This window comes from Neofelis nebulosa, chromosome X (genome assembly GCF_028018385.1).
Source record: "Neofelis nebulosa isolate mNeoNeb1 chromosome X, mNeoNeb1.pri, whole genome shotgun sequence".
NCBI classification, from domain to species: domain Eukaryota; kingdom Metazoa; phylum Chordata; class Mammalia; order Carnivora; family Felidae; genus Neofelis; species Neofelis nebulosa.
This window is the reverse complement of record NC_080800.1, coordinates 59,728,844-59,742,859: the sequence shown is the minus strand read 5'-3', so window position 1 is coordinate 59,742,859 and position 14,016 is coordinate 59,728,844. Positions and strand designations below refer to the sequence as shown.

The following is a 14,016-nucleotide window of genomic DNA, read 5'->3' as shown; positions in this document are numbered from 1 at the left end:
TTCTACAGAAAGCATCAACGTCACCACCAGCCCGAGGTATACTGATTTGTCCTTTCCTGACTTCATTTTACCACTGCCAATGTTCCCATTTTTTATTAAGTACAAGAAGTTCTGAAAGGACCTCAAAGAACTATATGTTTGTTTTAGGGGACAAAAGAACAGTAGCTGTATTCGAAGTCCTCTGAATAGCAAAAGAAAGTCTAAGTAGCAAGTAGCTGATATTCACGTTAAAGAAAAGCACTCAATGGGGAGCCTGGGTGGCCCAGTAGGTTAAGTGTCCAGCTTGGGGTCAGGTCATGATCTTGCAGTTCGTGGGTTCGAGCCCCACGTCCGGCTCTGTGCTCAGAGCCTGGAGCCAGCTTCAGATTCTGTGTCTCCCTCTCTCTGCCCCTCCCCTGCTCACACTCTGTTTCTCTCTCTCTCTCTCCAAAATAAACATTAAAAAAAATAAAAAATTAAATTAAAAAAAGCACCCAAGCACCAAGGGGGCAAAACTGTCCCAGAGAAACAAGTCCAGAGTCTCAAGGCCTAGAGTATGCTTCTCAAACTTTAATGTGAATCAATAGGAATCGCCTGAGAATTCTCATTAAAATAGATTCAAATCCAGTAGGGTTTGGGGTGAGGCCTAAGATTCTGCATTTCTAACAAGCTCCCATGTGATGTAGATACTGCTGGTCCAGGACCACACTGATGGAAAGGTTTTATCACATCTTTACAAAGTAGTATGAACACAAAATTACATAAAGCTTTTACAGAGAGGAGTAAACAAAGGAAACACTACTAGGAGTGAGAACAGTCATTCAAATCTTCATCTGGAGTCTTTATCCCCTCTCTCACAGTATCTACATCCAAATTTTAAATTGCCTGCTTGACACCTGTACTGGGAAAAGTCATGGGCATCTCAAACTCCACATGTTACTTCTTCCCTTCTCACACCTGGTTCTTTCTCTGAAATTTACCACTTTAATCAATGGGACCACCATCTTCCTAGCAGGCCCAGAATGAAATCTTAGGGTCACCTTGATTTTTCTCTTTTCATTCCCAATATCCTTATCCCAAACCAGTTCAGGCCTTAATCATCCCCACCCTCAACTTCTGCAATTTTTGGTTGACTTTTAACTCTTTTTAGGGTCTAAGACCCCTTTGAGAATCTTCTGAAAGCCATGGATCTTCTCCTCAGAAAAGGCACACTTGTACAGAATTTTACATGTGATTTCAGAGGGTTCAAGGGCAACTCCCCAAATCCATCCACAAATTCTGTATTACAAACTCTTCCTCTCGAGGAGGAATGCCCAGAATGCTCACGTCATGTACAGCACTGCTAGCCCTGGCTTGGACAGGCCTGATACACACGAGAGGCAGGTAGTGGACTGACCAGAGGCAGGTAGTAGACTGGCAGCATGTCTTCCATCTGTGCCCCACAGACAGACCTACAGTCCAGCTTGCAGTAATCGCTCTACCTCATCTACAGGCCTTTCTACACTCATCCCCTATTTCTTCTGCCTCCAGCTTTGCCTCAGTTATTAGTCTGCAGTTAGTTACACTTTTTCGATCCTTCTCTTTCTTGCCTGTGAAGCCACTACCCTCACCCAGTAGCATCCGCTGCAGTTCCTTCCGCTCCTGCTCCTCCCGTTCACGTGACAGCTGAGAGCTGGTTTTCTTATTCTGCAACATATTCTCAATGTTCTTTCCCATTTCTTCAAAGTCACTGTCTTCAGCTGAGCTGCTGTCTGTGTCGGTTGATAATACTTCGGTCGATGACAAAACTCTAAAAAGAGAAAAAACAACGTGAAGCTAAGAGGAGGGAAAATATGAAAGCGTATAAAGAGCTGAAGAAATACGGTTTTAGGCAAGAGGAGGAAATTGGGAAATGAACCTTAAAAAGGAATACCCCAAATCCACTAAGATATGGGGGCCTTAAGAGAAAAGGGTTCCAAAGTTTTCCTAGACATCTGTCAATAAAGTCAGTTTGAAATATGAAGCAGCACAGCAACTCTTTCAGAATTCTTTGAGAAAACCTGAGAAACATTTTTAATAGTGCAATACCACCCTCTCACAAGTAAAGCCTTCAGAAAAAACACTCACTATCCCCTATCACCACTGTAATGACTGCCAGAATAGAAGCCACAGAATAAGCCACAGAAGTTGCCACGGAACCTAGAGCTCATACCTAGCACCTCTTGCCAATTCAAAACCTTTGCGGAGTTGCTCTGAAAGGAGTAGGTGTCCTAGCAGTATTATGAACAAATACCACCCGATATCTCAGATACCTGACCCCCTAGTCACATGAGCAGGTAATCTCCTCTTCATTATAATACACTGTCCAACACCCCTTCCCTATCCGGCTTGGATTTTCTAAAACAAACACACTTGTTCTGTAGGTCAAAGATGCGCTGACATTCCTCTTTGTAACGCTCTTGATGCTCAGCCACAGAAAACCTTGATCCACGGGCAAATTTACTCATGGGCCCCTCTCCAGAGCGGGCCTGTTCTGTTGACATTGTGCGTACCACATCGATCACTTCCCAACGGGACAACTTTTTAATCTACAAAAGAGGTAGGCACACACATATACATAAATCATCAGATATTTCAAAGAATAAACCAAGGCACACGCTTAGAGAGATAGACTTAAAGAAAGAAAGAAAGAAAGAAAGAAAGAAAGAAAGAAAGAAAGAAAGAAAGATCATCCAGGAGCACCCTAATGGCTTAGTCAGTTAAGTGTCTGACTTCGGCTCAGAGCATGATCTCACTGCTCGTGAGTTTGAGCCCCACCTTGGGCTCTATGCTGACAGCTCAGAGCCTGAAGCCTGCTTCAGATTCTGTCTCCGTCTCTCTGCCCCTCCCCTGCTCACGCTCTCTCTCTCAAATATAAAAAAAAAAATTAGAAGTTTAAAAATCACCCAAAGCGGGTTAAACAGAAAGCTTTGAGAAAGCTAACTCCTGAAAAAGTATCCAAGATCCAGTATACTACAACCTACACCACAAAATTATCCACATAGTTCCTTACATCTGCCTCCCACCTTTTCCCTCTATACACAAAGCCCCTTAGGAAACTCAAAGTTTCCCTCTTCCATACTCACCTCTTCCTCAGGCACGCCAAATTTACGTAGAAGCTGCTTGGCATTTTTCAGAGAAAGGCGACGGAGATCTGCATCTGTTCCTGTCACTGTCTTCTTCACGGGCTGAGGCTCCTTATCATCCTACCTCAGACATAAAACAAAACAGACAAGAACTGTAATAGGCAGAATCCCTTATAACAGGCATCTAAGTCATCCTGTCAGGTGTTTTCCAGATCCTCCACTCCTTAACTTCCATTTCTTCCTCCCTTGATATTTTAGCTTCTAGGACTTCAGATAGTCTCACCTTCTGCTGTGTTGGTTTGTTTGGAATCTTGACATAGGAGAATCCTTCACCACACCCTGTAGGATCTGCCACCCCAGTCACCTCCAGGAGACACTTGCCCTTCATGGCAGCAATGAAAGCCCTTGTGGTGTTCCAAGGAGCAGTGCGAACCTGAGGTACAGAAAAAGATTCTAAGGGCCATGGAAAATGTGCTCTATGTCTAGCCATACTTAGAAGGTTGGGGTGCCTGGGGGCTCAGTTGGCTGAGTGTCTGATTCTCGATTTCAGCTCAGGCATGATCCCAGGGTCATGAGATGAACCTGGGTCATGGGATGGAACCTGGGTCATGGGATGGAACTTGGGTCAGGCTCTGCACAGAGCACGGAGCCTGCTTAAGATTCTCTCTCTCTCTCTCTCTCTCTCTCTCTCTCTCCCTCCCTCCCTCCCTCTCTCTCCCTCTCTCTCTCCCTCCCTCCCTCCATCCCTCCCTCTCCCCCCACCCCCTGCCCCTCTGCCCTGCCTGCTCTCTCTCTCTCTAAAAAATAAAAAAATTGGGGCGCCTGGGTGGTTCAGTCGATGGAGCATCTGACTTCTGCTCAGGTCATGATCTCATGGTTCGTGAGTTTGAGCCCCATGTTGGGCTCTGTGCTGACAGCATGGTGTGTGCTTCGGATTTTCTCTCTCCCTCTCTCTCCACCCCTCCCCTGCTCGTGTTCTATCAAAATAAATAAATGAACTTAAAAAATTTAAAAAAGGAATTTAAATAGAAATCAAGATGTCAGCCAGCAGAAGGAAGAGTATGTGGAACACTGGGGTACCTTCAGTCTCATATCCCTTGGGATATACTGAGAGTTCTCAAAGATAGTATAGCCACCCTCACGATGCTCAAAGAGGTTACACTGATGATGCATTTGATTGCCCCATTGCTCAAATGGCTTCTTTAGAATGACCAACATATTCTATAATTAAGTGATAAGCATGCTTTACAAAGCACTGGCCTTAACTCTAGCAGCACCAAACCACAGGTGCTTGAACCACAAGTCCATTCTACCTCTGCCACTGGTTTGATCAAAAATGTCTGTCCTCTTCTGGGACCCTGAATAGGATTTACTGACTGCTGCCAAATAAAGACAAGAGGAATGTGCTTGTCCACACAGACCAGTTAAGAGTATATACATGATTAGCTAAAAAGTAGCCACTTCTATTCAAGATTCAATCCTGAAGGCTACTTAACAAAACCTTTAATTTCTGAAATTCTCAGATATCCACTCATTTTTTCACTCCAACCTCAAAAGAACACCACGACTATGTTTCTTCACTCACTCTGACCTCACTACAATCATTCACTGATTTAGCAAATATTTTTTGAACATCTACTATATTCCAGGCACTACCTTCTCACGGATCTCCTACTAGTGAGGAAGAGACAAATAACCAACCAAATTCAATACTGCACCACCAGTGCACTGACAGAAAAGTAAAAAGTGCTACCTGTACATTAAGAAGGGAAGAGTGATGATCCAATATGAGTAAAGGGTGGGAGTGAGGACAAGAGTCGAGGCAAGCTTCCAAAAGAATACAAACTGCAGGGGCGCCTGGGTGGCTCAGTCGGTTAAGCATCCGACTCTTGGTTTTGACACAGGTCATGATCTCACAGTTCATGAGTTCGAGCCCTACATCAGGCCCTGTCTGCACTGACAGTGTGGAGCCTGCTTTGGATTCTCTCTCTCCCTCTCTCTCAAAATAAACAAACATTAAAAAAATGTTTTAGGTGGACTAAAGAGATGAACAGGGACACCTGGGTGGCTCAGTGAGTTAGGTGTCTGACTCCTGACTTTTTTTGGCTCAGGTCATGATCTCACAGTTTGTGGGTTTGAGCCCCGCACTGGACTCTGCACTAGCAGTGCAGAGCCTCCTTTGGATTCTCTCTTCCTCCCTCTCTGCCTCTCCTCTGCTCGTGCGCTCTCTCTCAAAATAAATAAACTTAAAAAAAAAAAAGAGATGAACAGACACTTCAGCAAAGAAGATATCTGGATGGTAAATAAGCACATGAAAAGAAGCTCAACATCCTTAGCCATTAGGGAAATGCAAATGAAAACTGCAATGAGAGACCACTTGAAATCTGATGGAGAGCCATGATGATAATTTTTTTAAAAAAGGAAAAATAACAAGTGTCGATAAGCATGTGGAAAAACTGGAACTATCATACACTGCTAATAAAAATGTAAAAATAATTCAAGTCACTGTGGAAAACAGTCTGGCAGCTCCTCCAAAGGTAAAACACAGAATTACCATATGACCCAGTAATTCTACTTTTAGGTATTAAACCAAGAAAATGTGTCCCTATCAAAATTTATACATAAATATTGATAGCACTTTTATTCATAACAGCCAAAAACAGGGGACAACCAAAATGTCCTCTCATAGGTGATCAACTAAACTGTGATATTATGGAGCACTACGCAGCAATTAAAAAGAACAAATGATCAATAACCTGGATGAATCTCCACATAATTACAGAGGGAAAGAAGACAGATGAGAAAGAATATATACCTTCAACAAATGATACTGGAAACAGAATACCCATGTGCAAAATACTGAAGCTGGACCTGTACATTACACCATATACAAAAATTAACTCACAGTGGGTCAAAAACCTAAGTGTGTGAATTAAAAATATAAAACTCTTAAAAGAAAACATAGAGGAAAAGCTTCATGACACTGGAATTGGCAATGATTTCTTGGAAATGGAGCCAAAAGTATAAGCAACGAAAGAAAAATTAGATAAATTGGACTGTATCAAAATTAAAAACTTCTCTGCATCAAAGGATACAACAGAATGAAAAGGCAACCTACAGGATGGGAGAAAATATTTGCATAGCATGTACCTGATAAGACATTAATAACCAGGATATATAACGAACTCCTGAAACTCAATAACAAAAAAACAACCTGACTCAAAAAAGGGCAACGAACCTGAATACACATTTCTCAAAAGAAGATCTACAAATGTCTAATAAGTATATGAAAAGATGCTCAACATCACTAATATTTAGGGAAATGAAAACCAAAATCACAATGATATATCACCTCACACCCATTAGCACGGCCACTATCAAAAAAATAATAACAAGTGTTGGCAAGTGTGGAGAAATTGAAATTCTTATATACCATTGATAGGAACATAAAATGCTGCGGATGCTTTGAAAAAAACAAAGTCTGGAGGTTGCTCAAAAAATTAAAAAATAGAACTACCATATGTTCCAGTAATCCTCTTTTGGGTATATACACAAAAGAACAGAAAATAGAATCTTGAAGAGATATTTGTACAACCACATTCATAGCAGCACTATTCACAATGGCTAAGAGGTAGAAGCAACCCAAATGTCCATCAATGGTTGCATGCATAAACAAAATGTGGTGTATACATATAATAGAATATTATTCAACCTTAAAAATGAAGGAAATTCTGATATATGTCACAAGACAGATGAACCTTGAGGATACTATGCTAGATAAAATAAACCAGTCACATAAAAACAAATACTGTATGATTCCACTTAGCTGGAGTACTTAGAGTAGTAAAATTCATAAGAGACAGAAAGTAGAATGGTGGTTGCAGAGGCTAGGGAGGGAGGAATGGGGACTTGCTGTTTAATGGGTAACAGAGTTTCAGTTTTGTGAGATGAAAAGAGTTCCAGAGATTGGTCATATGATGGCGTGAAATATACTGAACGTTACTGAATTGTAAACGCTTTAAGGTTAAGATAGCAAATTTTATGTTATGTATATTTTACCACAACTAAAAAAATGAAAGAGTACTTATTATACGAGTCCATTTATCTAAAATTCTAGAAAACATGGGGCGCCTGGGTGGCACAGTCAGTTAAGCTTCCGACTATGGCTCAGGTCATGATTTCGTGGTTTTGTGAGTTTGAGCCCCGCATCAGGCTCTGTGCTGACAGCTCAGAGCCTGGAGCCTGCTTCGGATTCTGTGTCTCCCTCTCTCTCTCTGCCCCTCCCCGGCTCACGCTCTGTCTCTGTCTCAAAAATATATAAACATTAAAAAAATAAACAAATAAAATAAAATTCTAGAAAATATGAACTGATCTATAGTGACAGAAAGCATCAGTGGTTGTCAGGGCACAAGGAGGGTGACAAGAAGGGAGGAGACAGAAGAAAGGAATTTCAAAGGGACACAAAGAAACTTTTGGGGATGACAGATATATTATCTTGTTATGAGGATTCACAGGTATACACATACATCAAAAGACAAATTGTACACTAAATATGTGCTGCTTATAGCATGTCAACCTTATCTCAATAAAGCTGTTTTTTAGAAAAGGATAAATGGGGAGTGCCTTGGTGGCTCGGTCAGTTAAGCGTTGGACTCCTGATCTTCAGGGTTGTGAGTTCAAGCCCCACGTTGGGCTCTGCACAGGGCGTGATGCCTAAAGAAAAAAAAAGAAAAGGACAAACGGGACACACTAATAAAAATCAGTGTAAAGACTTACCTCATCATCAATCTTCATCTGGAAATCTTCCTCATTTTCTTCTTCTGGAGCAAAAAAGGACTTCTCACCATAGCCAGCATCCTGAAAGAGCACAAATCTACGCATGTAAACCAATCAATAAATTAGAAAAGACAGAGTACAAGTTTCACTAAGTACCAAGTATAGAACATATGAAAGTAAGTTTCTGCACAGAGAATAGATTCTGTAAAGTCTTCAATGTATCTATCACCATTCTACATCCTTATTACACTTCAGGGTACTTGCCAGCTGATATATGGATAGGTAAGACCCATAAAAGAAGACAGAGGTGCTCATTACTGCAGACTCAGTAACTCAGTGGTCTAGCTGCGCTATCCCACCCCAGATCTAGGGGATAAGGATACTGTGCCTTCTCGAAAGCACATGTCTGGCATCATCATCTCAGCCTACCTGGAAGTCCATGGAAAACAACTGAGAAGTCTTCCCTGTTTACATGCCTGTCTTACAAAGAACAAAGCTTAAAGTCACCACCTAAATGGATGCAACAATATGCCCTAAGTCCCTCATTAAGCCTTCCCGCTGATACTCAGCTACACTGTAGTTTTCCTCAGCACCAATGTACACCGAGTTCCTCACATAGTTTGAATTTTCAAATAAATGGTTAATAATCTAGTAACCATCACTTCTGAGTCAGTGGGGATAGGCTTCAGCCTCATCTCTCTGGGAACGATCCATAGGCAGAGGAAAGTGTTCACCTTCAGCCGCTGCTCTGCCGCTATCATGCTGTAATAAGCACAGCACTGCTCTGGAGACACCATAGCTCTGATCTCCTCTTCAGTTGGTAAACGAAAATCAGATTTCAGCACCCACCAATTTGAGTCCATCCCTAGAAAAAGCAGAGAGAATGAGATAGTACTGAATTCCTAAGGCCCTTTCCTTGGCAGCAAGAAGGATAACAAACAGGGGTGCCTGGGTGGCTCAGTCGGCTAAGCGTCCGATTTCAGTTCAGGTCATGATCTCATGGTTCGTGAGTTCAAGCCGCACATCGGGCTCTGTGCTTATAGCTCAGAGCCTGGAGTCTGCTTCAGATTCTGTGTCTCCCTCTCTCTCTGCCCTCCCCCACTCATGCTCTGTCTCTCTCTTAAAAATAAACATTTTCTGGGGCACCTGGGTGGCTCAGTCGGTTAAGCGGCCGACTTCGGCTCAGGTCATGATCTCGCAGTCCGTGAGTTCGAGCCCCGCGTCGGGCTCTGTGCTGACAGCTCAGAGCCTGGAGCCTGTTTCAGATTCTGTGTCTCCCTCTCTCTGACCCTCCTCCATTCATGCTCTGTCTCTCTCTTTCTCAAAAATAAAATAAACATTAAAAAAAATGTTTTTTTAAATAAATAAACATTTTCTAAAAATTAAAAAAAAAGAAGGATAACAAACCAAGACCAAACCACGCAATGGTTTGAACTCCAAAGAACACCCTTGCTGCTAGGCTCCCTCCATCTCATGTAAGACATCCAACACGCAGTCAACTTCTTGGTAGGCCAAATCAAAAAGTAATCAGAGCCTCCATCATTAGAAGATTTGCTACTTCCTTCTTTTGATGACTATCAATTTCTAATTCTGGTAGTTATATACTGATCCTTTAACTGTGAGCCTGAATGCTTTTCCTGGAAAGAGGCGAAGAGAACAAATAATTAGGCGCAACTGATGACCTGTGCGTTTGAAGTCAGCGCAGAGCTTTAGCCTCTTCCGGATGCTACTTTCTGAGTGAGAAGGAAAGGCTTTTTTGATATCTTCCATTCGGATCCGCCGTGGCCGATCTTTACTCTTCCAGAAGAGGCGGTAAATAAAAACCTGCCCAAAAAACAAACGTTTTTCATTCGGCAAAGTAAAGGAAAAATAAAAGTCTTTGCCAGGGCTCCTTCCCCTGCTACGCCCCTATGTGTTTTGATCTTTCCTGATGTGCCCCCAAATCCACATACCCTATTATGTGCACCCGGACCCCCTCCCTATTCTCTCATTCTTACCTGGAGAAAGTCTCGAATATGTGTATTAGCCCTTTTGGAGTTGGGCCCAGGAACTTCAAACAAGGGGCACTGCTGGCCGACCACAAAAATATCCACTAATTCTCGAATATAGTAACCTTGTCTTGTTCGAATGATAAGGAAGTCCGTTTCTGGCATCTTATGAAGATAAATTGGGGCACGAAAAAGATTGTTCTCAAAGGCCTAACAAAAGTAAAAACACAAAAATTATATACAGAGAAGCCCTAGGAAATTCAGTGAACAAATGAGAAAGGAAAATCAAGCTTGTTTGCTCTCCATCCCCATAATGCCATCTAAAATCTCTCCAGTAATATAAACAAACTGTAATATGGAATATCAAACAGGACTAGAACAGTAACTTTTTACCCACTGGCTGTCTTTAAGAGTCAGTAGTAGGGGCCCTGCCTGGGTGGCTCAGTCAGTTAAGCTTCCAACTTCAGCTCAGGTCACAATCTCGTGGTTCGTGAGTTCGAGCCCTGCGTCAGGTTCTGTGCTGATGGCTCAGAGCCTGGAGCCTGCTTCGGACTGTCTGTCTCTCTCTCTCACTCTGCCCCTCCCCTGCTCGTGCTCTGTTTCTCTCTCTCTCTCTCAGAAATGAATAAACATCAAAAAAAGAGTAGTAGGGAAACTACAGGATTTGGATTCAGATGACACTGGCTCTGCTACTCACTGTATGAGTATCTCTGAGCTTAACTGTCCTTATCTACAAAACAGAGATACTTTAAAATGCCTATAGCTTGTAGGATTCCTGTGATTATATATGAAAATCACCTTATAAACTAACAAGTATTCTATTACAACCCTAGACCCCAGTATAGCCCGACATAGTATAAGATCAAAACATTTGTTAAATAAGTTAATAAAATGACAAAAACAAAAATAAATGAAGGCATGCTGGAAAGACAAACTAAATACACAGGACAGAAACATTTGACAGAAACATTTGAGCTTCTTTAAGTAGCAGCCATATGGTGATCAACTGTCACATGAAGCCTGTGACTCTAAGGAAAGACTTCTCAGAAAATCAGACAGGAGGACAGAGAGACCTTCAATGTATGGATGAGTATAGAAAATTCTAAGTGTGGGAAAAAAAGAAAATTGTAAGTGTGAAATGGAGAGGAAAAACAGCATTACAGAAGATAAAAAGGATCTTCAAGAGACTATAAAAGTAGTCACAGAAGAAAGGGAGGGATTGGTAGAAAATCTCAACAGAATGTGAACAGGGAAAGGAAAGCCAGGAAAAGTATAAAGATAATACTCAAAATCTGGTGGGAAATGGACTATGAATGTCAAGGATAAAGAAAACAATGGGCTCTGCAGATGCTTTAGGGGAATAAGCAATAGTAGTGATAGAATGTAACTAGGATTAGGGGCGCCTGGGTGAGTCAGTCGGTTCAGCATCCGACTTCAGCTCAGGTCATGATCTCATGGTTCATGGGTTCAAGCTCCATGTCAGGCTCTATGCTGACAGCTTGGAGCCTGGAGCCTGCTTCGGATCTGTGTCTCCCTCTCTCTCTGTCCCTCCCTGCTCGTGATCTCTCTCTCTCTCTCTCTCTCTCAAAAATAAATAAACATTAAAAAAAATTTTTAAGTGCTCAAAAAAAAAAAAAATGCAACTAGGTATAAGAGGAAGGAAAATGGTTAAGACTACCAAGAGAAATTAGGTGGAGGACAAAACACAAGGTAGTGCTAGAGATGTCCTCACATCATTGTGTGTGTGCCTCTGTACTTCCCCTTAACAAAACATGTATAAAGCTAGGTTACCAGAGGGCCTCTCTACACCCATCAGAACAAAGAGGTAGGTAAAAATACTTCCACCGTAGCCAGGGACTATAGATGGCATGGTTCAGGTGTGGTTTAATACTCAAAATGACACCAATAAAAACATACCAAATGTACAGAGACAAATTAAATATTAATTAACTACAGTAAATTATTAATCCCATTTTGACTCCCCTATGCCACCCAGATGTTTCTGGATTTCTTACCAGTGTATATTTTCAAAAAACTATTTCAAATTTAGTTTACAACATTATTAGGAACCAGTTTTAATAGAAACACCAAGGGGCGCCTGGGTGGCTCAGTCGGTTAAGTGGCCGACTTTGGCTCAGGTCATGATCTCGCGATCCGTGAGTTCGAGCCCCGCGTCTGGCTCTGTGCTGACAGCTCAGAGCCTGGAGCCTGTTTCAGATTCTGTGTCTCCCTCTCTCTGACCCTCCCCCGTTCATGCTCTGTCTCTCTCTGTCTCAAAAAGAAATAAATGTTAAAAAAAAAAATTAAAAAAAAAAATAGACCAAAAGAAAACTGGATGATTATAATCATTTGGGATCATACTGATCATCTCCATACTTGATATATAAGCAGTACTTCAATCAACTAGAGTTGGTTCTTTCTGGGCTGATTAGCGCCTCACCTGTCAAGGTCCTTAGGAAAGAATTCTAACAGGAAAGAATCCCTTACCTGCAGTAATTGGCCAGGATGGAGAGAGCCCAGGAAAGGAGATGTATGGCAGTAAACCGTTTCTCCGTATTTACAATCTGGGGCTCCAGGATCTTTTCCAGGTTTCTATAAGGAACACAGAAGACCCAGCTACTATCACAGAATGTAATCAATAAGCCTACACAAAATATTCCTCGAGCACGGCATTTCACTAATATTACTAGCTACAAAAAAGATACCATTTCTTTCTCAAGATATTTACAGTATAAAAAAGACAAAATACACGTTTGCGAATTATTGCTGGATACCTAATTACAGCTATATTGATAACAAAGATTTTCTGAGTAGAGACTCACCCTCTTGTAGTAGTTCTTTATCTTGGTTGCCATGCCAACCTGCATCATCAACGGTCCATTTTCTTCACTGTATTCTGCAAGAATAAGATCTCCATCTTTGCCTGTGAGGTCCTGAGGTGTGCGCATAAAAAACATCTCTCCGCCACCAGAAGCTTGTCTCTCTTGTTCTCTCATCTGCCCAGAACAAAGAGAATACAGTCCAGCTCCCAACAGCACAATGACTACAAACTGATGCTGCTCACTCTAAGACAGTGCCACCAAAAATGATTTTACCTTGCCTTTTATTCCAACTTCACTGCCAAAAGTTTCAAACATCAAGTTGAAACTGAGAACACTTACTATCCCAGCACCTAGATACAACTTTACATTTTACCTTATTTGTTTTGTCTAAAACTACATCTATAGATTTTGCTGAATCATTTTTGAAAGTCGCACTCATTATGACACATCCCCCTTAAGTATTTTCATGTGCATCTCCTAAGATTAAGGACATTCCCCTAAATGAGCACAATAACATTCTATCACATCTGAGGAAATAGTAATTCCCAAATACCATCTAATATCCAGTCCATTCCCCGAATTTGTACTCTGTCTTTTATAGCGATTTTTTTGTAACCAGAGTTCAATCATACCTTAGCCTTCTTTTTGATGTGCTTTAGCAAGGGCTGGACTGAGTGGGGACCTGGCTGAGATAGCGCCCCAAAGGAGTATTTCTTCAGAGGTGGGCGATGGAACTGCCGAAGTTTGATGGGCCCCATGTGGGTAGGAAAGAAGGGCTGTCGTAACTCCACGGCAGGAATTGAGTGCTAAGACAGGAAACACACAGTTCAAATTAAATACTAACTTCAGCCTACACAAGATTTACCCACATCCTCCATCAAAACAAGGCAGCAGTTCCCATCCATCATAGAAAAAAAATGCTACCTTTACCTGGATAATGTTTCCTCCAAAGGTGCCACGAAGACCCTGTTGCTTGGGGTAGTAATACTCATCATTGGAGAGATTCCATGGATCTTTCACTTCTGGCTGAGACATGTTCTAATGATAGGACATTAAATAAACCTTAGTCAGGCTACCCTTCTCCATTGCATTTCTTTGTTCTTCTAAACATCCCAAGTCCCTTTTCCATTCACAGACCTGCTGTGGTTCTTCCTTGATGACCCCTGTTTTCCCTAAGAGAATTCGACTCTTCTTCAGAGAGGATTCCTTCTTACTCTCCTTGGAGGGGGAGTTAGAGGTGGCCTCTTCCTTTTCATCAGGAATTTCTAAGGATGAAACAAAAGTCACTCTGGAGATGTTATCCCTGAAGACTCACCTTTTCCTACGGATACCTTTACACTTCCTACC

The 14,016-nt window shown here is 41.8% G+C and overlaps 1 protein-coding gene across 8 annotated transcripts in view; it reads right to left on the bottom strand.

Moving 5' to 3' along the window:
- TAF1 (TATA-box binding protein associated factor 1) overlaps positions 1–14,016 on the bottom strand; it is an 83,653-nt gene that overhangs the window by 58,573 nt on the left and 11,064 nt on the right. For all 8 annotated transcript variants that reach the window (XR_009257218.1, XM_058713915.1, XM_058713916.1 and 5 more), the window contains exons 10-22: positions 13,807–13,934; positions 13,600–13,707; positions 13,302–13,475; positions 12,670–12,843; positions 12,335–12,439; positions 9,857–10,057; positions 9,542–9,683; positions 8,594–8,724; positions 7,860–7,940; positions 3,367–3,516; positions 3,084–3,203; positions 2,371–2,546; positions 1,590–1,768 (exon numbers count right to left, since the gene is read on the bottom strand). Coding sequence is in view for 7 of the 8 variants with exons in the window: in XM_058713915.1 (XP_058569898.1) it covers positions 1,590–1,768; positions 2,371–2,546; positions 3,084–3,203; positions 3,367–3,516; positions 7,860–7,940; positions 8,594–8,724; positions 9,542–9,683; positions 9,857–10,057; positions 12,335–12,439; positions 12,670–12,843; positions 13,302–13,475; positions 13,600–13,707; positions 13,807–13,934 (1,869 nt within the window). In the remaining variant the exon portion in view is untranslated. The remainder of the gene's footprint in view (positions 1–1,589; positions 1,769–2,370; positions 2,547–3,083; positions 3,204–3,366; positions 3,517–7,859; positions 7,941–8,593; positions 8,725–9,541; positions 9,684–9,856; positions 10,058–12,334; positions 12,440–12,669; positions 12,844–13,301; positions 13,476–13,599; positions 13,708–13,806; positions 13,935–14,016) is intronic.